Raw genomic sequence first — 25,005 nt, forward strand, 5'->3', positions numbered from 1 at the left:
GGAAGTAAAGACTATAAACTGAGAATTATAAGATTTGAGAAAAAACGACACATCCATAAGATTAGTTGTCGGTATAACAGGGATATAAACGAGGTGATAGGGAATAAAGGTTTACCACCACCTCCACCACCACCACCACCACCGGGGTCCCGCCGCCTCGACCCTTCCCCGAACCTTCTCGGCAGCCTTCCCCTGCAGGTCAGCAGTCTTGCTCGGGGAGCCGCGCCTCTCCCGGCCGCAGACCCGTTCAGCAGCCGCCACGCCGACCCGGCGAGCTGACCCGAGATGACCCGAGATGACCCGAGATGACCCGAGATTAAGCCGCCACGCCGACCCGGCGAGCTTCGCACACACACACGGCAGCATCTATCGAGAGGGAGGCGAGAGACGCAGCTTGGACAGGAGGACGCCGGCGCGGTATGGGTGGACGCAGGGGCGGGGGCGGTGCATGCACGGAGAGGCACACAGACAGACACACACACACACAGGCAAGGCGCTGACCACCCCCCCCCCCCTTGGGAGAAGAGAGGCGCCGTGTTCACACCTCGCCGGTCGCGGGCAGGCAAGTCGCCCCATCGCACTCGACGTGGTGCTGTTGCGCGCGAGGAGCGGCGTCGCGGCGGGCAGGTCCCTCTTCGGACCCGCCCCGCGCGGCCGCCACGGCAGCGTCGCCGCCGCTTTTCGCTACGGCGGCGTCGGCGCCATCGACTATGGCGCGGCGAGCGGCGTGGTCGCGGCGTGCTCGCTGCCGCGCAAAGGGCTCCCGCCGCCCGCCGTGCTGGTCTGGGACTGGCGGACCGGCGTGTGCCTGCAGGCGCCGCTGGATGTCGACCCCTCCCGCCCGCGACACGTCCGCGACACGTCCGCGACACGTCCGCGACACGTCCGCGACACGTCCGCGACACTTCCGCGACAGCGTCCGCGATACACGTCAGCGACACGTCCGCGACACTTCCGCGACACGTCCGCGATAGTGTCCGCGACATCTCCCCACAGGCGGTGCTCCTCCACCCTCTGCCCCCCGCGCCTCCACCGGCAGCCGTGCGGCCGCTTCGCTTCCCGATTGGCGCGCAGGTGCCGCGCCACAGCTCCCGCCCGCTCGCAGCTTGCCCGCCCGCTCGCCCCCTTTCCCTCTCCAGCTCCCGCCCGCTCGCAGCTTGCCCGCTCGCCCCCTTTCCCTCTCCAGCTCCCGCCCGCTCGCAGCTTGCCCGCTCGCCCCCTTTCCCTCTCCAGCTCCCGCCCGCTCGCAGCTTGCCCGCTCGCCCCCTTTCCCTCTCCAGCTCCCGCCCGCTCGCAGCTTGCCCGCTCGCCCCCTTTCCCTCTCCAGCTCCCGCCCGCTCGCAGCTTGCCCGCTCGCCCCCTTTCCCTCTCCAGCTCCCGCCCGCTCGCAGCTTGCCCGCTCGCCCCCTTTCCCTCTCCCCGGCCCCACGAGCCTTGTCCGCCCCGTCGGCCGCGTGTCGACTGCCGGTCTGAGCATTCGGTGCCCGAATCAAGAGCCCTCTCTTGTGCGCCGCCTCGCAGGTGGCGTGCCGCATGGGCGCGTGGCCCTGGCTCCACGGCACCATCGCCGACCACCACGTCTCGCACGGAGAGGGGGGAGGAGTGTACTTGGTGCACCTCGACCGAGGCGACGCGTGCCCCGTGCCGCCCGCACCTATATGAACGGCGTCTACTTCACGCCGAGTCGCCGTGCACAGGCGACTCGTGCGTCGTGCCCGTCGACCACCCCGACCTCGTGCGCGGCGTCGCCGGAGGGGAGGCGCTCGCGTGGAACGAGCGCGCGCAGGCGATGGAGGTGGCCGCGGAGGCGACCCTCGCCCTCCACCCGTCGGGCTGTCGGCTCGCGGTCGGCATGTGGCACGCGGGCGCGGCCGCAGGAGTGGCGTACTCGATCGGCTTCGGGCCGGGGAGGGGGTAGATCAATCAAACAATCTGGGGGGGGGGGCTCCGTTGGTGGAAAAGGGGCGGGTTGGTGTGCTTCTACCTTCTTGTTTGTCTTTGAGAGGTGAAGCCTCGGAAGAGCGGGTTCTTTCTGCGCGAGTTCTCTTTTCTCGCCCCTCGCCTTGGACTAGGTCCAGCCCAGGGTGGCACAGATCTGACGTTTTGTGTCTGTAATATAGACATATAAGATGAGAGTGACAGTGAGGTTGAACCGGACCCAGTGGTCTGTTTTGGGCATGCCAGTGGGTTCCGCGACCTCAAATGACCTGGGGAATCATTGGGATTGCCTTGATTTGTTGTTGACGTTTTCGATTTTTTGATTCGTTGTATCGCGTGTTACTTTCTTGCTGGAATTCAATGTTTCGGCCTCGGATTTAGACTCAGCGTATCAAAACATGTCTGGGTAATATTCAAAAATCTGATGGATTCCCAGCTTTAGGAGGGAGTGGATGCATTGCAAATATGTTTCTTCTACTCCTCTACTGCAATTGCGCATAGGTGGCCGCGCTGACCGGCTTCTCTGGCACTGGCCTGGGCAACGTCCCGCAGGAGAATACTGCACACATCAACGCGATCAGCTGAAACATCTGCAATGCCTGTGGCTCATCGGCCGAAAGAGCCCACCTCCCGGAGGGCCCTTCGAGCCCTCCCGCCTCCCGCCACGAAGATCCTCCCTTGTCCGACCGTCCCTCCGAGCCCACCCGGCGTCCGGGGAGGGGGTTAGCCCTGTGGAGCCCTCCCGACGCCGATCCGTTTGGGACCCCTCCAGCCCTGTGGGCTGGCGAGCCCTCAGGCATTGCTCGCCCGAGGCTTCCGCGCCCTCGCGGTGCCGCCTGGTGAGCCCGACGGCCAGTGGCTGAGCAAAGCGACACCGCTCCGCGATCGGGTGTAGGGTGGACACGACGGTGACCCGCACGTCCGTCCTCTCTCCTTGCGTCCACCGGCACCGCAGCTAGGCGCAGCTCCTTTAGATGTCGAGTTTACGCGCTGGGCGGGGCACATCTAGCGTTGTTCGGCTGCCCTCCGCTGCATGTGGTCCTGTCGGGCCGATCCATGACCATGTCCATGTTCCTCAGGCTCGCTGCTTTGCCCATCTTGTGTTGCACTGGCACGAATATGGTATAGTGTATGTCTCTCTCATATGGTAAGAGAGGACGGAAAATCCGAGACGGTGACGGGATGCTGGCTCTGTGGTCTCAGGCCCAGTGAGGTAGTGCACGAGACTATCCCGGATCCTGCTGAACAAGCTCCTCTTGTAGCTCGATCGGTCACACCGCCATCGCCGTCGGGGAGAGGGGGGACGACACTGCTTCGGCAGCGTGCACCTCGATCCTGTACCGTGTTTGTTATGACCCCCCCCAATGAACACACCAGTGAGGGAGGGCGAGACGATCGAGGGGTCCCGTACCATGCGGAATCGACCCTACTCGCATAATGTGGGTAAACGAAAAAAGTAGCGCGCAATTCGTCTACGTACGGCTTAGTGTGTGGTTGGGGTGGCCTCAGGCATCCCCAAGGGAGCCTCTGCGGTGCCACATAAGCAGCTGAGTGATTGTCGAGACTTTAAAGGATTCGTTTGAAGAAACGCAAACAAGACAAACGGTACTATGGTCACCAGTAAACGAAAATTCGACTTTGAGGGATCATATCTCAAAAGGCTGGGTGAGAGCATAGCATTATTGTTGCATATTATACCACATAAGGTCAAACTTGACCCCAGAAGCATCAAGAACCCGATGCTCCGGCTCGACTGTGCCGGCACACTGCCTCCTCGCGCACGCTGCTCGCAGGCCGTTGCGGCCCGTGGTGCACCAGAGAGAGAGGTCGACGCGTTGCCCCCGCCGGCGACCCCGCGCGGCTCAGGCCAGCCAGAAGGTGTGTGGTGACGGCACCGTGGCAGGAGTGCGGAGAAGAGCTCGCCGAACGCGAGCAGCAGATGGCCAAAGTGTGCCAGCGCGAGAGCCTCGCGAGCGGGCGCAGAAGGAGCTCGCCGTGACACGATGCCGGGCGGTGGTGGTGCTCTGGCGACTGTGCACAGTGGGCAAAGTCAGGCTGCAGCAGGGCAGCACGTTGGTAGTGCCCTGCTGCAGCCTGGCCTGACATGCACAGGGCGAACAGAGGCGGTACTATCGTCCGGCGCTCGTCACCGAATCTGGGCGAACTTCGACCGCCGCCACAGCTCACCACGAGCACGCAGCGACAAAATGTTGACTGTATGGAAGTCGAGGCTGGTCCATAGGAAGAGGCTGCCGTGCGAGCCGGCAGCAGGCTGGCTCGTCGTGGACTGTCGCGGGGACTTTTTTCGGTGTCTTTCTTGATAGTACCGAATACGGTACTTTCGTTTTCCCACACTCTGCGAGTATCCAGTGCTCAAGTGCTCAGAGGACGAAAGCAGAGAGAGATATGAAATTTATGAACAACGCGACGGACATGGCCGTCGGCAGCAGCGCATTGCTTGCGACGACCGCAGCAGGCAACGATGTCACGCCGGCATCATGTTTGCCAGCCGAGCGTCCGCCATCCATCGCTGAATCCCGGCTGAGCATCGGCCATACATCGACCATCGCCCTACGGCCAGGCATGGCACTGCCGACACTCTTCTGCTTCCCGCCCACCTCTGTCGGCGTCACTTCGCGTACGGTGCTGCTCATCGTGCCTGGTGGTGGCTTCAAGAGCTATTCACGGCACGAAGGCTGCGTGACAGCACAGCATTTTGCGGCGTGTGGCCATCGCTGCTACGTGCTTGCGTACCGGTTCAAGGCGGCTGGCGGGACGGTAGCTGACTGCCACTCGGACATGCGGTGTGCAATCGCGCACCTGCGCCGGCACGAGCCGGACAGCCACTTGCACGCACTCGGCTTCTCGGCCGGCGGCTGTCTTGTCGCTGGTACGTGCGGCCGTCACGCTCACGACGGCGACGCAGTGCCGGAGCCGCCGGACTCGTGTGGCTACATCTATGGTCACGTGCCAACGGGCTTGCGGCTATGTTCGGCGCCGCCGCCCTTCTTCCTCTACGCCACCGCAACCGACGTCATCTGCGAGGTTGCGAGCTGCCATGACGCGATGCTACGCTTGCTCGCCGCGTCCGACGGCACGCGCTCGCACGACCGTTCAGTCGTGTGGCCAAGCGTGGCCAACTGTGACGAAACCCTCGCTGCGAAGCTCTCCGGCTGGTGCGCGCGGCACGGGCATGGGCAGGGCATTGGACTGCACAAGCAGGGCGATCTGCAAGTCTTTGAGTGGGCGAAGGAGCTACACACATGGCTCGTGGGCGTGGCACACCTCTCGAGCGACCGCACGAACGCCGCGCCCGACACCACGCCCGATACCGCCGCTCATGCCGTGCCCGCCGCTGCGCCCGCTGCTGCGTCTGCCGGCGCGCCCATCAGCGCCCCCGCGACGAGCCTCGCAAGCGCAGCCAACCTCGGCGAGTTCGTGTCGCGCTGCGGGACGTTGCCGGCGGGCGAGTGTTCGGAAGAGGTCATGAGTGCATGCGGCCATGTCTCTGCGCGGCGCACGCATGAGCAGCGCATTCATTTGGACCTCGTGAGCGAATTCACGCGCCTCAACGTGGTGTTGACGCCGGACGAGCCCGCTGACAAGGCGACGGATGCGGCGGCCGCTCAGCCCACCGCCCAAGCTGCGTGCGCCGCACGCCGCATGAGCGGCACGCGCCTTGGGAGTGTCATCCCAGGCAGTCTTGTGCGAGTGAGCGGCATCGCCCAGCGCTCGACACGCGGCGGGCTGGTGCTGACAGCTCGCGACAGCGGTGTCGAGCTGCTCGCCGCCGCGTCGTCACACGTGCCACCGCCCGTCGCGGCGCCGCTGCCACCGCGCTTTCACCTGACACCAAACACGGTCGGCTGGCACCGCGCACTGCAGCGCATGGGCATCGGTGCGTACAATTCGCTGACGTGGCGCGGTGGCGAGCCGCTGCCTGCACCGCCGACGCGCGGCTGCTGGTTGCTGCCTGCAAGCGACCTCGCCGCGCTCGCGATCGCACGCCAACGCGAGCAGCTTGCTGCGCTCGGCTGGCGGCTGCTCACGTGCGCCCCGCGGCTCGTCAGCGCGTTGAGCAACAAGCTGCGCTTTCGCGAGCTTGCGGCGAGTCGCGGCCTGCTCGCCCACCTGCCGCGACACTTCTTGACGCCCGCCGACGCCACCTTCCCGTGCGTGCTCAAGGCGGCAGTCGGCGAGTTTGGGCGGCACGTGCACATTCTGCGCACTCGTGAGGAGGCTGAGCTGCGGTGGGATGTCGCGCTGCGTTGGCAGCAGAGGCGCGGGCGGCGTGGCGGCGGCGCGGATGCTGATGACGCGGCTGAGGCTGCCGACGAGGAGGAGGGTTGGCTGCTGCAGGAGCTGATTGCAGGGCGCGTCGAGCACAGCGCGTCGCTGCTCGTGGCTGATGGCGCCATCGTCGGCGCTGTCGTCACCGAGTACACATACGCCGCCGACGAGTATGTGTGGCCACACGTGCGCGAGATCAAGGAGCAGCGCGTCTCGCACAGTGTGCTGCCACCCACCCACCGCGCAGTAATGGCGGCGCTCCTCGCGGGCTTCAGCGGCATGTGCAACGTCAACTATAAGGTGCGTGGCGACGCGCTTTGCATCTTTGAGGTCAATGTGCGCGTCGGTGGCGACCTCGCAGAGGATGCGCCGCCGGAGCTCGCGCGCGGGCTCTTCGAGGCCCTCGACCGGCAAGGCGAGGGTACGGGAGAGGCACGGTTCGGTCCTGCTGGAGGGGAGATGGACCACGCACGCCCCCAAACTCCTCCTCCGCCGCCTCCGCCCCCGTCTCCTCCGCGAGGCGCTGCAGCACCGCCGCCCTGCAGCGCAGCAGCAGCAGCGGCGCGGCGATGCGGCTGCGGCGGGGAGGCGCGCGCGCGAGGGTGAGCGCCTCTTCCAGCGCCTCCTCGAAGCCCCCCTCGGCCAGCCGGAAGCCGCGCAGCTCGCGAGGGCGGGCCGCGTGCGGGGCCGGCTCGCCGTCGGCCAGCTCAACACGGCGATCGAATCGGAGCCCTCTTGAGAGCGCGTCTTTCACTTCTCCCACAGTCGCGACAATGGCTCCCGGTCCGGATGATGGCAAGGCTGAGGCGGGCGCGAAGCTCTTCAAGGCCAAGTGCGCGCAGTGCCACACGTGCAACGAGGGCGGCCCCAACAAGCAGGGCCCCAACCTGTTCGGCGTGATCGGCCGCCAGTCGGGCCAGGTGTGTGCACACTGGGGCCTGTGCAGTGACGAATTCGCACCACCCCGGCGGGGATTTGGCGTGGCTGGTGGTGGGGGTCGCAATTTCGCGATTTTGTGATCTCCCAGGGAGATTTCGATAAAACCGGACCGATATAGCCCACAAGACATGCCGACCGACAAAGACAGAAGGGCAAACCAGACACCACCATGGGCGGCTGGCGGATCGCAGCACGGCGCGTCAGGATTGACGCACCTCTCTTGGCATTGCCCTGGCCTTTGTGGGCCTGATGCCGCCAAGCAGAGTGTATGCTGCCAGAGTTTCCGAGACTTGCTCGGCCTTGGGAGCCCAATCATGCGCATTCCGCCTTTTCAACGCGCGTATTGTTGGGACGAGAAGCTGGCAGCAGGCTGGTGGCGCGACTCTCAGGGCGGCCCCCATTCCACTGGCAAGGCCATCTTCTGCCCAATTCGTGGTTCGGACCCACGCGCGGAGCTGATCGTCGTTGATGGCCAGCAGCGCCTCACCACCATGTGCCTTTGCGTTTCGGCAATCAGAGACGAGGCGCTGCACTCCCTTGCCACTGCGCCAGAAACCGCGGAGGAGCTCGCCCGCGCTTGCGACGCGGTGCTCTTCAGCGATTCTTTCGCAGCGCAGCAGTGGTTCGAGGCGTCGCAGGCTCTGTTGGCAATGGGTTCAGCAGGCTGGCATGAGGTGCTCCCGCCAGATGGCGAGGCTCTCTCATTTCTGTCCCTGGTCCCTACGTTCAGAGATAGGCTGGCCTTCCAGCAGTTGCTTGCTGCCGGCAGGCTTGGGCTCCATCCCTCGGCGCCTGAGAGCCCCATGGCCGAGGTCAGAGCGAGTTTGACCAGGCGGTTCGGGGACGGAGTTTGCAGCAACTCGAATCCGATTTGCGGCGCATGCTTGACAGCATGACTGTTATGTCTATGACGATTGTGGACCCTCCACCAGGCCTGGCTCGGCAGCTGTATCAGTGGGCGCAGGAGAAAGCTATGACCATTGGAATGGAGCTGCTCAATCCAAAGCCTGGGGTCTGTCTTACTGTGTCAGACCTCGTGCGGAATCTTGTGCTCGCTCCGCTCCTTGATCGGCCTGCAGCCGAGATGGAAGAAGTGCTCAGGCAGCATTGGCTTCTGCTGGAGCTTCGCTTCGGCTCGCCCGTCCAATTCGATGCCTTCCTCCAGCGATTCGTCGATGCGGCACCTCTGGCACCCGTGTCCGAGGCCGCGGCACTCATCCTCGCCAGCGCCGACGGGGCCGCCTCCATGGGCGGGAGGGACGCCGAGGCGCAGTTCCGGCTGTATGCCCGCGTCCTTTGCGAGTATGACGTGGTCTCCCAGGCACAGGTGGAGAGTGGGGCGGATGAGCTTGCGGCGATCGCCGCATTGAGCGCAAAGCTCAGTCGTTTCGCGGGGGGCCCAAAGACGTGAAGGGCAGTGCGGTGGCCGGAGTCGCCAAGCCTCTTCCGCCGCCACTGCCTCGGAGGAACTTTGTCGCGCCTGCACGTGCAGCATCTCATGCGTTGTCTCTTGTCGGGGAGGCCTTGTCTCCCATCGGGGAGGCCTGAGAGGAGTGTGGAGTCGGCGGCGCTCATCACCACTCGTGGGTTGCACTCTCACTATCATGCTCACCGTTCCGCCGCGCAAGACCTCACGCCGAGCGAAAAAAATACATAAAATGTTATGCAAGCCAAAGGAAGCGCCTTGCAAAACGGCGGAAAATTTCCGCTTCCGACACGTTTCTCGAGTCGGACGGTGTGGCGGCACTGGCGCGCGCTTGGCGCCCATACACTAGCAATTCGGCGTCGAGGCGAGCGCGCTCGCGAGCGAGGGCGCGCTTGTGCGTGCGCGCGTGCGACGCTCGCTCTGCGCCTGGGGAGTCGGTTCACGGATCACGGTTCACGGACTTGGAGAGAGTCGTGATTTCTTGTTGGTGAATAAAAATCTCTCTCGGACTTGGGGTGGGGGCTAGTCGGTTCACGGTTCGGGGTTCACGGACTCGGGGCGGGGGCTAGTTGGTTCACGGTTCACGGTTCACGATTCCGGCGTGAACTGAGACGGCTGGGTAGTGGTGCACTAACCTCCGAGAAACCCATCGGGTCGCTCCTCATCGCAAACCCTGTCAGCAGAGTCCTCCTACGGGAATGTACGAAGAGCCACATACACTGGAAAGAATTTAAACAAAAGAACTCTCTCTCAGAGCAGACAGGCTCGTGTGAGTGAGTGAGTATTCTTGATACGAAACCACGACGACACACACCAGTCGACTCGCATCGGTTGCCTCCATGAACGGCGGAGCTATTCTCGCGCCCACACCACACCTGGCTCCAACGTGGACACGCCCATAGCTGGGGACACTACTAGGTCACGCATGGCATCACAGAAGTTTTATCTCTGGGCCCCGAAAGGCATCTCTAGCAGTGTCGTTACACATGCCCCCTCCCCTCCTGGGCGCATGCGCCTCACGTCTCGCCAGAGCATAAGCCCTTGGCGTGTGGCGAGACGAGTTTTTCGCCATGCAGCGAGCAGCAAGCCGCCCGCCGCAAACAGCCGGAGGCATCGCCACGGCACTGACTGCGCCGCGGTCCCGCACCCGTCGACGCAGCTCCCCCCGCGGAAGACCGCGCGTAGCGACGTCTTGACGATCGAGATGAGCGTGCCTGAAGCTCGCCCACCTACTGCCCCTGAGAGTTGGTTATGAGTGGGCTCGGCTCCCCCCCTTGGGATCGAAGCTTCCACGACCTCACACCCAACATTCCAGGCGGGATCAGAAGGGGACTCCACACCGGACACCGCCCGGGCACAGACCCCCTACCCGTCGGATCGCACAGGGCCCCCTCGGAGCAGCCCACACACAATCACGCATCGGCAGATTGAGTGCCTGAGTCAGGCAGACAGCACAGACAAGAGGAGAGAGAGGAGAGAGAGAGAGAGAGAGAGGAGAGAGGAGAGGGTGAGGGTGTGAACACACGTGAGGAGTGGGGGAGGGTGTCTGTGGTGGGCTGTAGTCCTACTACGTGGTTACAACCACGCGCCCCTCAGGAGCTTAAGGTAGAGCTGAGCGTCCAAGACGCCTCGGTGCCACCCACCGGCGTGAAGACCATCCGGATCTGCCGGGTTCGCCCTCCGGACGGACCCGTCCCCGCGATGGCCCACGGTCCTCCGTCGCCAGGTCGAACCCCCTGCCTCCCGGTTGACCCCCACTCCTCGTAGTCCATCATGAAATAAACTCAAAGACCCACCACGCCTCCAGCCTCCACCTCCACCCGCGAGCCGCCACCGCTGCCGCCCGCGACGCCGCCCGCCGCGTCAGATAGCCGCGACGCGCGCACCGAGTCGAGTCGGAGAGCCGCGCCGCACCAGCAGGAGCATCTGCACCACCAGCAGCAGCAGCAGCACCACCACCACCACCCGAGAGAGAAGCACACACACTCACACACACACGCAGACAACTGGAAAGAAAGCTCGACAGCACGAATTTGGGATGGGACACCTTCGGGACCCGGCTGCGTGCTACTTGGATAGCACGCTTTCGGAGTACCGACGGCTAAGGCCGAGGCAGAAAAGGTTTGTGTTTTTTTTCTCCGCTTTCACAGGAGAGACGTAGAGAAACAGATCTTTCAAACTCGGTGTCGAACCACCAGCCCGACGCTCACTACAAGTGATCGCGGCCAATCTCGTTTTGCCATTTTGGCCGCATGAGTGGCGCCGCGAGCCCAACTCTGCTGCCCGACCTGGCGGTGGGCGACCTGGGCTCGCTGCGCGCCTCCCTCTCCGAGTGGGGGACGCGCGGCACGTTGCTCACGGTCCAGCTCGACGCGCGGCTCGACACCGAGAAGCAAGACACGCTGCTCACCTGGGCCGCTCGGCACGGGCAGGCCGAGGCGGTGCGGCTGCTGCTCGAAGCTGGCGCGAGCGTCGGGGCGACTGACGGCCGCGGTGTTTCCGCGCTGTTCATCGCATGCTTGCAGGGCCACGTCAAGATCGTCCGGCTGCTCCTCGACGCCAAGGCGGCGGTCGACCAAGCCAATGAGGGCGGCGTCACGACGCCGCTGTTCATCGCGTGCTATCAGGGCCACCTCGAGTGCGCCCGGCTGCTCCAGCAGGCTGGCGCGGCAGTCAACCAAGCCGTGAATGGCGGCTTCACTTCGCTGTATGTCGCGTGCGAGCTGGGGCGTCTCGAGATCGCCCGGCTGCTCCTCGAGGCCAGCGCGGCGGTCGGCCAAGCAGCAGAGAACGGCGCCACGCCGCTGTTCATCGCGTGCCTGAAGGGCCACGTCGACATCGTCCGGCTGCTCCTCGAGGCTGGCGCGGCGGTCGGCCAAGCCAAGAAGAATGGCGTGACACCGCTGTCCGTGGCGTGCGAAAAGGGCCAGCTCGAGATCGCCCGGCTGCTCCTCGAGGCTGGCGCGGCAGTCAACCAAGCCGAGGAGGATGGCGCCACGCCGTTGATCATGGCGTGCTGGGACGGCCACGTCGAGGTCGCCCAGCTGCTCCTCGAGGCTGGCGCGGCGATCGACCAGGCCAATGAGCAAGGCGCCACGCCGCTGTACATGGCGTGCCAGGACGGCCATCTCGAGGTCGCCCGGCTGCTCCTCGAGGCTGGCGCGGCGGTAAGCCAAGCCCGCAACGACGGCGCCACGCCGCTGTTCGTGGCATGCTTCAAGGGCCACCTCGAGGTCGCCAAGCTCCTCTCCTCCTACGGCGCCTCCCGCGCCGCAACGCCCATCGGCACGTCCGAGGAGGCCGCAAGCCGCAGTGGCTGCGGTGCGCGCGTCTGACTCCCAACGAGTGAGCCAGCGGATCTTATCAGCCTTCGCTGGGTTCTCACCCGGGTATGCCGGCCATGCCGTCTTCTCCGAGAAGTCCGGTGCCGCCGACTCGTCGGCGACGAAAAGCGTGTTGAACAGCGTGTCGTCCATTGCGATAGTGTGTGTGTCGAAGTTTCTTGGAGATCTATGCTCCACCGCTACCAGATGTGAGTACGTCGAGGTACTCGAGGTCCCGAGAGTGCCGACGGTCGGTGCGCGAACAGTCTCTCGTTTCAAACCACAAAGAATCTTCTCCTCTCGCAATCAGCGAGGGAGTACCACAAACACAAGCACACACACTGGGGTACTTAGACTTGTTGCAAAAAGTCTGTGGTGCAAAACCCGCCAAAAACTACCAAAAACGATGTCACGGCCAGCTCGGCACTATTTACTCAAAAAAAGTGACGTAGAGCACCCACTTTTTAAGCGTTCCGCGCACACACAAGGTCCGTCCGCGTGCGCCGCCAGCTTCCCAGGGCCATCGCGCGAAAAACGACGGAGGAGATGCATCCTAGCTGTCGCCACCGAAGGCGACTCGACGCCGCTGAGATCGGAGATCAAGCTCTGACAGGTCACACGTCGCTCCTTTGACGCCGACGTGACTCACCCGTGCAGAGCGCATCAGGACACGGTCTCGACGCGCTCGGTACGACGCCTGCGACCCGTATCGGGTCAGGTGGCACGACGCTCATCGCGCCTACCAGCGCTGCCGTACAGGTTGCCACGACAAGGTCGAGCACGCTTCTATACGCTCGCCCAGCCTTCCTTTCCATCCCATTAGGCAGCCTGGGAACGGTGGCGGTCAGAGGCAAAGCCTGCGAGGGGCGGTGGAACCACATGTCACGGCCACCGCCGGCTCGACGCGACGATAGCCTCCGGAGGCTGACTTTGCGGCACCATCATCGGACGATGTCGACGAGTTGGGTCGCTCTCGCGGTATCCAGGTAGCCCCCCATACTAGTAGCACCAGCCATGGCCTCAGGGAGCGCGGGCGAGGGCGCTGGGAGCAACACGGACGAAAAAACATCAAAAGTGGTCATTATGACACCATCAAAGACGACAACGGTGGGCGGCGTTGGCCCTGTATTGAAGTGGGCCTGCAAGTCTAGCCGCCCGGCCAAATATGGGAAGTGCGGCGCGTGCGCGAGTGTCAGCAGGCAGAGAGGCGGCTTTGCGTTTATGGCCGCAACCGAAGCTTCGTGGACTGCCGCAACAATGTGGAAGGCAAGGTGCTGCACCAGCATCGCGTCCACTTGTGTGCCTTGTGACGACAAACGTTACTAGTACTCGCGTGAGTCCTCGCTGACGGCGGTTCGAGGGTGAGGTTGATCCGTGTGGGTGTGTGGGTGGTCGGTGTCTGGTTTGGTTGGTGTTTGTTGGTTGGTGTGTCTGGGTGCTGTCTGGTGGTCGTCTGGTGGGTTGCTCTGGTGGTGCGTGTTGGTGGTTTCGCGGTCGGTGTCGTGTCGTGTGCCTGTCGGTCGGGTTGCGTCTTGTGGTACTTGGTTGTGACTCTAAGGGTTAGTGGGTTACGAGCAGGCCCAACCAGAGGAGCTGTGAGTTATGTAAGTGGGAGGTCACAGACTCTTGCGCGTGACCACGGAGTTGAGTCGGTGCGATCCTCCATGATCGCAACTCTGATGCCCTCTCTGTGTGTGATGCTTTCCCTCCCGCCCACCGCGATGTGTTGCTGAGTTAGGTAATGTCCGGACTTGGTGTGTCGCGCGCCCAGCGCTTGCGTGAATGAAGAGCTGAGCACGGCAACCACACGACCCCTCAGGAGTTACAGGTGCTTATATAAGTGTACTCGTCGGTCGGGTTGCGTCTTGTTGTACAATGTACTCCGTCCGGAGTGTAGTAAATTAACTCCGGAAGGAGGACCATGCCGACGACGCGAACGCTCTGGCGCCACGGCGGCGCTGCTGATCTTGACGGTGCTTTATCGCAGCCTGACCGCGAGCTTTGATTCTGGCTTCTCGGCATGGGCGTCCGTGAGCGGCCGCCTTGCAAACCAGCACGTCGTCGTCCAGTACGGAGCCGCAGAGCGCCGTCCTCAGCCGCCGCAGACCACCGAGGCGTCCCAGCCATCCGCAGATCCCGTCGCCACAGTCCCTGCGAGCGTGGACACGCGGGAGCAGCCCCAGTCGAACACGCTCGCCTCCCAGACGCTGCCACCGCCGCCTCCCGTCGCTGAGGGGCGAGCGTCCGAGATACCGCGGTGGCTGGGGCCTGACGGCACGGCCCTTGCGTTCAACTCGTACGCGAAGACGTCTCTTGCGGCGGGGAGCATCGTGCCGGAGCTTGACGTATGGACGTACCGGCGCATCCCGAGGGGCAGCGAGCTGTACGAGAAGCGTTCCGAGTGGAAGTACTTCCGCCACCATAACTCCGACTTCCTGGAGATGGGTCTGGTCAAGGTGGCCTTCCTGCACGAGCTTTTGACGGTGGGCTTCGACGTCCTGATCTCGGACCTCGACGTTGTCTGGCTCAACGGCCACTGGCGGCGCTGGATGACGTGGCGAGACTTCTCGCCGCTGCCGGAGGCGTCGCTCATCGCCGCCGCCGACGTGCTCGTCACGACGGATGAGCTCTCGGCGGAGCGAGATGTGCACGGCCGCATGACGGGCGGCTTCCACATCGAGCTCAACACGGGCGTCGTCTACTTCCGCTGCACGCCGGGCTCGCTCGCGGTCATCCAGGAGTGGAGGAGGGCGATGCTGCGCCAGAAGGGGCGCAAGGACCTGAACGAGAACGTCAACGACCAGTCGCTCTTCAATCACGTCGTGAGGGGCATGGAGATGGCCGCCAGCGAGCACGGCCGCTGGTGGCTCGAGCTCAACTCGAGCGGCGTGCCCGTGCCCGCCGATGGATTCGACGCTCACGCCACGCCCGGCGCGACGGTCCGGCGCGTGCATCGCAGTCCGACCTCGCCGCCTGGCTGGTCGCCAGCCGCGGCTGGACGCCGCTCCAGCACCTCGAGGCGTGCCCGAGACTAGCGGCCGAAAACGTGAGTGCATTGTCCTCACGCTCACTGTCCCTCTTCCCGCAGGCGCTCACCGTCGACCGGGCGCGGGCGCTGCTGCGCGGCGGCGCGGACTCTTCGGCCGGCGAGCCGTCGGCCCTCGAGCGGGCGCGCGTCTTCTGCTCGTGGGGCGAGTCGGATCCGACAGCTGCGGCCGCCGGCTCCACCGTCGCGATCCACTCTCTCGTCTCGCGGCCGTCGATGAACGGCAAGGTCGGCGTCGTCGTCTCCGCGAGCGCTTCGACGGGACGCTTCGGCGTGCGCGTGGCGGGCGAGGCCAAGGCCCTCGCACTGAGGCGCGCTATGGCCTCTCCCCCACTCGCCGGATCCTCTCTTTGGACACACCCCACGCCTCTGCCCTTCCCCAGGCCGGCCAACCTTGAGCCAGCGGCCGAGGCGGTGGAGGTGGGCAGGCTGATCCTCAAGGCGGCGGAGTGGTCACCGCAGTCGCACGAGCTCTTCCCGACAGCGGCGCGGCAGCGGGCGGTCGAGGTGATGCGGCTGGGCTACCTGATCGCGTGGGACGAGGAGCGCTTCAACGGCGAGGGGGCGGCGCCGGGGCTGGTGGACCTCTGGCGCAGCTTTGTGCTGCCAAGGGTGGTGGCGCGGGCCGCCGCCGCAGACGCATCGCGTTCCCCATGATACAACAGAGCAGGTCTTCCGACTGGAGTCTCGAGTTTGAGAGCTGCTAGAGGTTGTCTGTGTGCAGTCCAGGTGCAGCCGTCTACGTCTGGCATACTGTGTGTGTGTCGGTACACAATGTGTGTCAGCGAGGAAAGGGATACACAACGGCAGCATGAGAAGCATTTAAAGTGACGATGTTGGCGCGGCGCCTCGTCGGACGATTCGACGAACCTGACGTCGCGCCTACCGGCGTGCAGGCTCTGCCAGCCGGAGCCGCCGAGGACGGACCGAGAGCCCTCGAGGCTCGAGGCGAGCAAGCACTGCACGGTGCGAAAACAGCTGGGAAGTCCCGGGCCAGAGTGTCCGTGTGTCCGAGCATGAAGGACGGCGACGATGACTATCTAGAAAGTTATCTAGATAGCCTTGTGAGTTTGTGTGTCTCACTGAGACTGTGTGTCGCTCCAGCATGCCGTCATCTCCTGTCGCGCGTCCACCCGGTGTGCGTGGCAGGAACGACAACGATAGTGGTGGCGCAACTATACTTCGCCGATCCCGTTCACTGCTTGAAAGGGCTGCACAGAGCGCAGTATGAGCTCGGGCGTTGGTCCATTCAGACTGCCGGGGGCAAATGCATACGCCACAACCACGCTCCATACCGCGCTGCTGATCCGGCAAATTGGAGGACCTTGTGCCTCTCGGCTTCTCCTATGCGTGATGCCAGCAGAATTACGCTGATTCATGCTCAAATGCGGCACCGCGTTTCTTCGAAACAGCTGCCGCTGGATCCGCCGTGGACTAATAAAACTGCGATCTCAGTGCCTCGGCACGCAAAATTTTCTCTGCGGGGCTACCGCCCCGCACCCCGCCTGGGATGAATTCACACCTCTCAGCTGCTGTTCACACCTGGAAAACTCATTGGATTTGGGCCACTTGCCTGGGCGACCCCGGACCCTTAGCGGACGATCATGGTGCCCCCCGGGACCCCCCGTGCGGGGGCCTTCTCGAGTTTCCGTAGGGCGCGGCGCGGGCACGCAAAAATCTTGTATCGGGGCTTTAGAGGTGAACCTCGAAGAATTCTCTTTTCAAAGCTCTGGGTTCCGGCTCCTAGCCGGATAGGGGGTCTGTCGCCACTGACTCGCGCCAAAACGCCCTACCTACCTACCCCGCGCGCCCCCAGCGAACGAAGCGAAAAAAGATCCAAGTACCTACCTATTGCAGGGCCCTTTTGGGCGAAACAAGACCAACCTACCTACCTATCTGGGAGGGGCCCCTCCACTGGCTGTTCTTCACCTTTCTACCTACCTATACCTGTCGTGCGTTGTGAAATTGTGTATGTCGAGACCCCCCTATCCGGTCAGGAGCCGGAACCCTGGTCCCGGGGGCGCGATCACAATTTTAGGGCCATGTATGTGCTCACTCTCACCCTCGTCGTCACGAGCTTAAGCACGCCACAGGCCACCAGTCGCCGCGCCGTGCTGCTCGGCGGCTCTGCGTGCGCAGGAGTCCCGGCTGCTGCGCTCGCTCGCACGCCAGGCTCAGACGATGTTGGCGAGGCGATTCAGCAGATCCGAGACGCCGACGCAGCGCTTCGGAGGCTGCAGCGCGAGTGGTCGACCTACGCATGCATAGACAAGGAGGGCAGGGCGTGCAACATCGACGCGGCGCGCAAGATCCTCGGCGGCGTGGCACCACAGAGAGGCACAGAAACCGCCGGCAGCTGCGCCGTGAGAGCAGCTTGAGCGAGCGAGCTTCCTTGTGTGAAAAGGCGACGCCGCGATCGCTGTCGCAAAAGAGACGCCGCTCTACCGCATCGACGGTGCCATCCGCCCACACGCCACGCCACGCCACTTCGCATCCCACACGCCACACCACGCCACTTCGCATCGACGCACCTCGCTCGCCACAGCTCACTGCCGCGGCTCCTCGTGTCGCTGCGTCGGGTGACTTGCGCTTGCTGTGTCGGTTGTCTCGGGCAACACCCACCCGCGCGGCCGTGCAGGAGCCTTCGCCGCAGTGCGCAAGTTCGCGCTCAGCGCAGACGGCGATTCGTGGGGCGGCGAGCTCTAGCCGAGATCAAGTCGAGATCTCGCCGCAGCTCTAGCCGACACCGTTACTCATGAGTGACTCCCCATTGATCACTCATCGACGTGACCCCATCACCACTGCTGCACTCACGACTGGCGACTGATGGCTGATGACCCACGCAGGCGCGCTCGACGTGACCGAGTTCGTGGAGCGGGGCGAGGCCGCCCTAGATGCGGCACATGCACATGCACATGCACATGCTACATGCACATGCACATGCCACATGCACATGCACATGCACATGCACCTACGGCACAGAGATGCGGCAACACGGACCCGGCCTCGGCCCGCACTCGAGGAGACGCAGCGCACCACTCCGACGCGCTCGAGTACAAGACAGTGCAACGAGACTCGGTAGACAGGACACCTCAGAGAAGTGTCTGCGCATTCAACTCGTGGACTCAGCTGTCGCACTGGGGCCGTGGCGAGGCGAGGAGGTGGTCTGCTCGCGCCGATACCTCTTCACATCTGCCCATATCTCGGGTAGGCGAGGAGGTGGTGTTCGCGCTGAAGAAGGCGCGCGCCGAGATGGCCCGAGAGAGAGAGAGAGAGAGATGGCACTCTAGAGCACCCGAGAGCACCCGAGAGCACCCGAGAGCACCCGAGAGTGACCGAGATCGCCCGAGATGCGAGCGTGCCGCAAGGCAGGTGGACGACTCATTCTACGGCGTCGTCTTCGCCTCCAAGGGTGCCCCGCAAGCGCACCCGAGATGGCCCGAGAGGACCCGAGATGGCCCGAGAGGACCCGAGAGGACCCGAGATTGCCCGAGATGGCCCGATATTGCCCGAGATGACCAGATGTTAGCCCCTTAGAGTGCTGCTCCGCCCGCCCGCCCGCCCACACACCGCCCTAGCCCCGGCCACGGAGGGCAGGCCACTCACGCTGCGGCTGGGCTCTGGTTCACACGCCGGGGGGAGCACTGCACACAATGGCACAGTGGCACAGCTGGGTCTCAGTCGGCCGCAGCGCCGCCCTCCTCGCCGTGGCAGGGACAACGCACTCCCCATATCTCCCCAACTCTCCCCATCTCTCCCCATATCCTCCTCGCCGTGGCAGGGACGACGCAGCTCGAGCGGCTGTACGCGGAGGCCAAGCAGAGCGTCGACCGCACCGTCGCGGACCTCGACTTTATGCTGCAGATGCTGAGGGAGGTGCAGGCGCCGGGCTTGTAGCGTTTCCGATGCGTATTCTTTTTCCGCGCACAAGTTCTTTTTTGCACGACACTGGGCACGGGACTGGCGCGGCACTGTGAGTGTCATGTTGGCCTAAGTACAGGTTTCGATCCGGGCCACCGCTCAAATTTTGATCAGCAAATTTCGAGGGGCGGCCGCAAATTTTGAGGTAGATTTTGATTGTCAAAACGTGTCCGTCTTGGCACAGGATAGAGCATTATATAGGCGGCGAACACCCGGGTGCGCGCAGGGACATCGCGACTTTGCCCGCTCGCTCGACCCTTTTGCCGCGAGAGGGCGCCGGCCGCGTGTAAGAGGTGGCTGGCGCCCTGAGGCGGCGTTTGGTGGCGTGGGGAGTGCGGAGAACGCTACTGGCGGCGTGACAGGACCTCTCTCGGCTGCGTGTGCCGCCCATCGGCACGCGGGTGCGCAGACATCGCGACTCTGCCCCCGCTCGCTCGACCCTTTTGCCGCGAGAGGGCGCCGGCCGCGTGTAAGAGGTGGCTGACCTGGCGCTGAGGCGGCATTTGGTGGCGTGGGGAGTGCGGAGAACGCTACTGGCGGCGTGACAGGGCCTCTCTCGGTTGCGTGTGCCGCCCATCGGCGCGCGGGTGCGCAGACATCGCGACTCTCCCGCTCGCTCGACCCTTTTGCCGCGAGAGGGCGCCGGCCGCGTGTAAGAGGCGGCATTCAAAAAAAAGGCCTTTTAAATGGCCCCCCCCCCCCCCCCCCCGCGCCGCCGCCGCCGGTGCTCCCCATCCCCCGCACCCTACCCCTCCCCACCCCACCCCGCGCCCCCCACATGCCCCCGCGCCTGCTCCCCCTTCTACCCCTTCTACCCCGCCATGCCCCCCCCTTAGCCTTACACACACACACACACACACGTGCACGCACGCACGCACGCACGCACGCACGCGCACGCGCACGCGCACACGCACACGCGCACGCGCACACGCCCCCTCGCCGCACCCCTCGCCGCACCCCTCCCTTCCCATCCAATCGCCTGCCATACGGTGCGTCGTTTGCCTGGAGGGATGGCGAACGAGAGGGGGGCAATCGAGCGTCTGACTCCCGTCGCGCGCGCAGGGCAAGACGATTGTCGACGTCACCGGTTGGGCGCCCACCGCTGACACCCTCAACTTCGTCAGCAACAAGTGCACTGACGAGTCCTACGGAAGCAATTTCACCATCGTGCAGGGCGACGACGTCGCTATCGATGACGTCAACGGGGCTGCCAAGGGGCCCAACGATTCACGGCATCTCGCACCAAACGCCAGGCTATAAAGCCAAGACGGGGAGGCACGTAGTAGGCTGTGCCATAGTAGGTATTTTCTTCTCAATAACAAGGTCTGTGAACAGCGCGGTCTCGGGGTAGCTCTGTTGAGCTCGGTAGGGGCCGGCCGACACGGCGGCTCCGCCTTTTCCTGTGCCGCCCCGCGCGGTTGCCGCCTTTTCCTGTGCCGCCTTTTCCTGTGCCGCCTTTTCCTGTGTGTTAAAGGAGCCGCCGTCCGAACTCCCCTCTTCCGACACCCGCCCCACCCCTCCCCGCCCCGCCTGCCCCACCCCACCCTCCCCGGACCCTTCCCAAACCCCCCCCCCCCTTCCCGACCCCTTCCCCCCCCGCCCTCCCCAGACCCGCCTCACTAAAACTGTCGTGTCACCTCGATCGCGGTGCCACGCGCTGCACCCTCGTCGCCGCGATCCACGTGCTGCGGTGCCGGCGCAGCGGGCGTCGCATCGTTCGTCGATCGCCGTCCTCGCCGCGCGCGCGGAACAGGCGACGTCACGGCAGGGCTCGCAGAACGTGAGCGCGCCGCAGAGCAGGCACGAAGGCAGCGCAACTGGATACAGCAGCCGGCATGGCTTCCCCGGGAGGATGTCGCAGCAAGCTTCGAAGAAGAGGTACTGGCAGCAGGGGCTCGTCTTGGTGCCGCACGGGTCGTCTCTCTGACCGCATAAGTTGAGGTACTCGGCGTCGGGCCACGTCACCACGGCGGGGTCGGGGTCCAACGTGATCCGGCCCATCGCGTCCTCGGTGCGATTCTCCACGGTGTCGTCGAGCGAAAGCGCGGAACCGATGAGCAGTTGGATGATTTCTTCATGATTGCAAAATGGCACAGGCCGACCCCGTCTCCTGGCAGTCTCTCGCCCACAGCGGCAAGCTTTCGCGGGCGCTCGACAAAGAGGACCCGGCTACGCCCTGGATCAAAAAGCTGCGGGTCCGAAACCTCGAGCCGTCGCCGGAGCCCTACACTCTTCGCATCGCGATGCCTTGCACCTGCGGCGGCTGCATCGCCGCGCACGAGATGAAGCCGGAGCGCGGCGGTGCGACGAAGAAGGGACTGGTGATGGTTTGGGACGAGACGAAGCAGACGTGCAAGCTCGAAGCCGACCAGCTCTCCGCTGTCGTTGCGGCTGCGGCCCTGGCGCCGGCTAGCTCGGCGGCCGCGTCGAGCGAGGAGCCTCCGCCGCCCGTCGGCAGCACAACTTCAGAGGTTGCTGGCCCGCCGGTCCCAGAGGAGACGGCGGCAGCGGTGGCGGCGGCCAAAGCGGCGCAGGCGGCGGAGGGGGAGTCGGCGGCGGCTGCGGTGCGGATGGCTGAGGCGGCGGCGGCGGCGGCGGCGGCGGCGGCGGCGGCGGCGGCGGCGGCGGCGGCTCGGATGGATGAGGAGGCGGAGGCGGAGGCGGCGGCGGAGGCGGCGGCGGAGGCGGAGGCAGCGGCGGCGGCGGCGGCGGCGGCGGCGGCGGCGGAGGCGGCGGCGGCGGCGGAGGCGGAGGCGGCGGAGGCGGCGGAGGCGGAGGCGGAGGCGGCGCGAAAGGCGGAGGCGGAGGCCGAGACGGCTGCGGCGACGGCTGCAGCGGCAGCAGTAGAGGTGGAGCAGCGGGCGGCGGAGGCGGCTTCAGAGGTCGAGGCGGCGGCGGCAGCCCTCTGCTGTGATGGGGTCGAGGCTTCAGGCGGCGGCGGCGGCGGCGGGGAGGCGGCTGGCGGCGGCATGGCTGCTGCGGGGGAAATGGCTGAGCAGGAGGAGGAGGAAGCAGCCGAGCCAGCAGCGCCGCCCTTGCAGAGGGAGGCGGAAGGCTTGCGCTTGCACCTCTCTAGCAGCAGCGGCACTGGCTATCAAAGTGTTTACAAGCTGCCCTCTGGCCGCTTCGCCCTCTCGCCCTCTCGCCCTCTCGCCGCGCAGAGCCCGCGGCTCTTTCTTGGCTCCTTCGGCACAGCGGTGGAGGCGGCTGCGGCTTACGCGAGGGCGGTCGGCGAGCCACCGGCGGCGTCAGTGTTTGAGGGCATGCGTTTGCACCTCTCCAGCAGCAGCAGCACCGGCTACGAGGGCGTGCACAGGCACGCCTCTGGCAAATTCGTGGCGACTCGCTACGAGCACGGAAGGGTGGTCCACGTCGGCCTCTATGACACGGCGGTGGAGGCGGCGCGGGCGGTCGCGGACCCGGCGGCGGCGGCGGCGGCGGCGGCGGCGGCGGCGGCGGCGGCGGCGGCGGCGGCAGAGGTGGAGCGGCGGGCGGCGGCGGCGGCGGCGGCGGTAGAGGTGGAGCAGCGGGCAGCGGCGGCGGCGGCGGCGGCAGCTCTGCTCAACGTCGAGACGGCGCGGGAGGCGGCCTCGGGCGAGGGCGAGGGCGAAGGCGAGGGCGAGGCGACCTTCGACGCGTCGCCCGTGCAGGAGGAGGCGGAGGGCGGCCCCGCCTCGCAGATGCATTCGTCGCGCAAGAACAAGCCGCAGCGTTGCTCGGTTTGCGGCGGCATCGGCCACAAGTCGCGCACCTGCCAGCAAGCGGTGAGCTTGCTCGCCGCTCTCAGCACCGCTCTCCGCTACGCGCGCCATCGCAGAACCAGACAGACCCCTTATTGCACCGCCCTGTACCCTCCGCAGACCACCTACGTGACATCCACGGGGGCTCCATTCCGTCGGGCTTATGACACGGCTGTTGAGGCGGCGCGGGCGGTCGCGGACCCGGCGGCGGCGGCGGCGGAATGGAGCACGGCGGTCGCGGAATGGAGCACGGCGGCGGCGGCGGCGGCGGCGGCGGCGGCGGCGACGACGACGGAATGGAGCACGACAGCGGCAGCGGCCTCGCCTCCAGCGGCTGCGCGCCCCACGCTCGAGATCCCCGAGGGCGTGCTCTCCGGCCAGAAGGACCGCCACCGCTGTGCGAGGCAGCAGATGTGGCGGGGAGGCCTGGTATGACTCACCGTTCCGCTTGCCTGCCACCGCCGCAGGTCGTGGATGGCGCCTTCTTCGACGTCACCGTCCCTGCCGACTTGCCCGCCAGCCGCAAGGTCCACGTCGCGATGCCCGCTACGCCTCCGCGGCCTCCCCAAGCGCTTGCCCGGACGGCAGAGGCGCCGCTGGCGACAGAGGCGGAGGGCTTGCAGCTGCACCTCTCCAGCAGCAACAGCACCGGCTACAAGAACGTGTACAAGGAGGGCTCGCGCTTCAAAGCGCAGGACAGGCGGGACAGAAAGACCGTCCACCTCGGCACCTTCGGCACGGCGGTGGAGGCGGCGGTGGCGTACGCGCGGGCGGTCGCTGCGGAGGCGGCGGCGCCAGCCGGGGCGGCGGCGCCGGCGAGCGGGCCAGCTCAAGCGGCAACAGTAGGCACGGTGGTGGCGCCGACGGCGCAGGCGGTGGCTGCCGGCGAGGCGTCTGTGCCTGCCTCAGCAGTCCAGGTGGGGCCTGTGCCTGCGGCGCCGCCGCGGCAGGCACCGCTCGCGGCTGAGGCGGAGGGCTTGCGCTTGCACGTCTCCAGCCGCAGCAACAACAGCACCGGCTACACGGGCGTGTTCCGGCAGTCCAACTCCCGCCGCTTCGAGGCAAAGCACATGGTGGACGGAAAGACTGTCCGCCTAGGAACCTTCGGCACGGCGGTGGAGGCGGCGGTGGCGTACGCGCGGGCGGTCGGCGAGGCGCCTGCCCAGGGGTCGGCTGCCGCCGGCAGCGAGGCGCTCGACTCGGACGAGGGCGAGGACGAGGAGGGCGAGGGCGAGGGCGAGGGCGAGGCTTACGCGCGCGCGGTCGCAGGGGAGCAGGCGGCGCCAGCTGTGGCGGCGGCGCCGGCGAGCGGGCTAGCCCAAGCGGCAAGGTTCACTTCTCGCACCCGTGACGTCGCCGCGCTAGTCCTTGCCCGCCACGGCCCGCTGAGCAAGGAGCAGCTCCTCGGATGCTTGCAGCAGTTCGTGCAGCAGGCGGGCGAGGAGCTGAAGTCGCTGGTCACGAGCTTGCGCGAGTTGCTGGACAGCGCGGAGCCGTCCTCGCGCCTTGGCACCCTGTTGTGCAACAGCCGCGCGTATCAGGGCGACGAGGCGACGCAGCCAGCGGATGCGAGTCGGCGTACGGCGTGGTTCAAGTCGACTCGGGTCGGTTCTGGCGCGTCGTGGTCGTTCGAGCCGCTCGGCTTGGATCGGGCGCGCCCCTGCGACAGCGCCGAGATCCTGCTCGAGGCCCGGCAGAGGGTGGGGCCGGAATGCGAGCGCGTGCTGGCGGGGATCAGCCCTCCATCCCTCCTGGCGCGTGCCACGGCGCGTACCCCGGCACCGCTCGTGACAGAGGCGGAGGGCATGCGCTTGTACCTCTCCAGCAACGGCACCGGCTACAGGGGCGTGCGCAAGGACTCTGGCCGCTTCCAGGCGCGGCACAGGGTGGACGGAAGGCGGGACTCCCTCGGCACCTTCGACACGGCGGTCGAGGCGGCGGTGGCGTACGCGCGGGCGGTCAGCGAGGCGCCTGCCCAGGGGTCGGCTGCCGCCGGCAGCGAGGCGCTCGGCTCGGACGAGGGCGAGGGCGAGGACGAGGAGGGCGAGGCCCGCTGCTTGTGGGTCGCCTGCGACCGGTGCGACAAGTGGCGGCGGCTGCCCGCCGAGACGCCCCGCCCACTGCCTGCCGAGTGGTTCTGCTGGATGCACCCGGACCCGGCTCGCCGGCAGTGCGAGGCGCCGGAGGATGAGTGGGAGGAGGATTCGGTGGCGGCGGACGCGGCGGAGGATGGCTTGGAGGAGGGTGCGGCGGCGGCGGCGGCGGAGCCGATGGACGAGGAGGACGAGGCGGCCGGCGAGGCCTACTGGGTTGACGCGTATGGGGCTGCTACGGAATGTGACGCTACGGATGAGGCGGCCGAGGCGGCAGACGGCGACCTTG

General features: G+C 65.9%; 5 protein-coding genes across 5 annotated transcripts in view; all 5 read left to right on the forward strand.

The window, feature by feature from the left end:
* EMIHUDRAFT_443137 (hypothetical protein) overlaps positions 1-2,017 on the forward strand; it is a 3,679-nt gene extending 1,662 nt beyond the window's left edge. Inside the window, exons 6-10 of the mRNA XM_005779942.1 lie at positions 198-270; positions 563-826; positions 997-1,074; positions 1,522-1,627; positions 1,698-2,017. Coding sequence (XP_005779999.1) covers positions 198-270; positions 563-826; positions 997-1,074; positions 1,522-1,627; positions 1,698-2,009 — 833 coding nt within the window. The 3' untranslated portion in view covers positions 2,010-2,017. The remainder of the gene's footprint in view (positions 1-197; positions 271-562; positions 827-996; positions 1,075-1,521; positions 1,628-1,697) is intronic.
* A 2,327-nt stretch (positions 2,018-4,344) lies between these two features.
* On the forward strand, positions 4,345-6,967 carry EMIHUDRAFT_235559 (hypothetical protein; the record flags this gene model as incomplete). Its single annotated transcript, XM_005779943.1, has 2 exons — positions 4,345-6,649; positions 6,774-6,967. 2 exons carry the CDS (start codon positions 4,345-4,347, stop codon positions 6,965-6,967), a joined length of 2,499 nt encoding a protein of 832 aa, XP_005780000.1.
* Positions 6,968-7,001: 34 nt separating this feature from the next.
* EMIHUDRAFT_73281 (cytochrome c) lies at positions 7,002-7,247 on the forward strand (the record flags this gene model as incomplete). The annotated part of the gene is made up of 1 exon (XM_005779944.1): positions 7,002-7,247. One exon carries the CDS (start codon positions 7,002-7,004, stop codon positions 7,245-7,247), a length of 246 nt encoding a protein of 81 aa, XP_005780001.1.
* Positions 7,248-15,280: 8,033 nt separating this feature from the next.
* Positions 15,281-15,619, forward strand: EMIHUDRAFT_314981 (hypothetical protein; the record flags this gene model as incomplete). Its single annotated transcript, XM_005779945.1, has 1 exon — positions 15,281-15,619. One exon carries the CDS (start codon positions 15,281-15,283, stop codon positions 15,617-15,619), a length of 339 nt encoding a protein of 112 aa, XP_005780002.1.
* A 5,351-nt stretch (positions 15,620-20,970) lies between these two features.
* EMIHUDRAFT_235566 (hypothetical protein) overlaps positions 20,971-25,005 on the forward strand; it is a gene marked incomplete at both ends in the record, with an annotated part of 5,712 nt that continues 1,677 nt past the window's right edge. The window contains 6 exons of the mRNA XM_005779946.1: positions 20,971-21,369; positions 21,883-22,254; positions 22,534-22,647; positions 23,091-23,339; positions 23,574-23,711; positions 24,018-24,686. Coding sequence (XP_005780003.1) covers positions 20,971-21,369; positions 21,883-22,254; positions 22,534-22,647; positions 23,091-23,339; positions 23,574-23,711; positions 24,018-24,686 — 1,941 coding nt within the window. The remainder of the gene's footprint in view (positions 21,370-21,882; positions 22,255-22,533; positions 22,648-23,090; positions 23,340-23,573; positions 23,712-24,017; positions 24,687-25,005) is intronic.

Source organism: Emiliania huxleyi (assembly GCF_000372725.1).
Source record: "Emiliania huxleyi CCMP1516 unplaced genomic scaffold EMIHUscaffold_222, whole genome shotgun sequence".
NCBI classification, from domain to species: domain Eukaryota; phylum Haptophyta; order Isochrysidales; family Noelaerhabdaceae; genus Emiliania; species Emiliania huxleyi.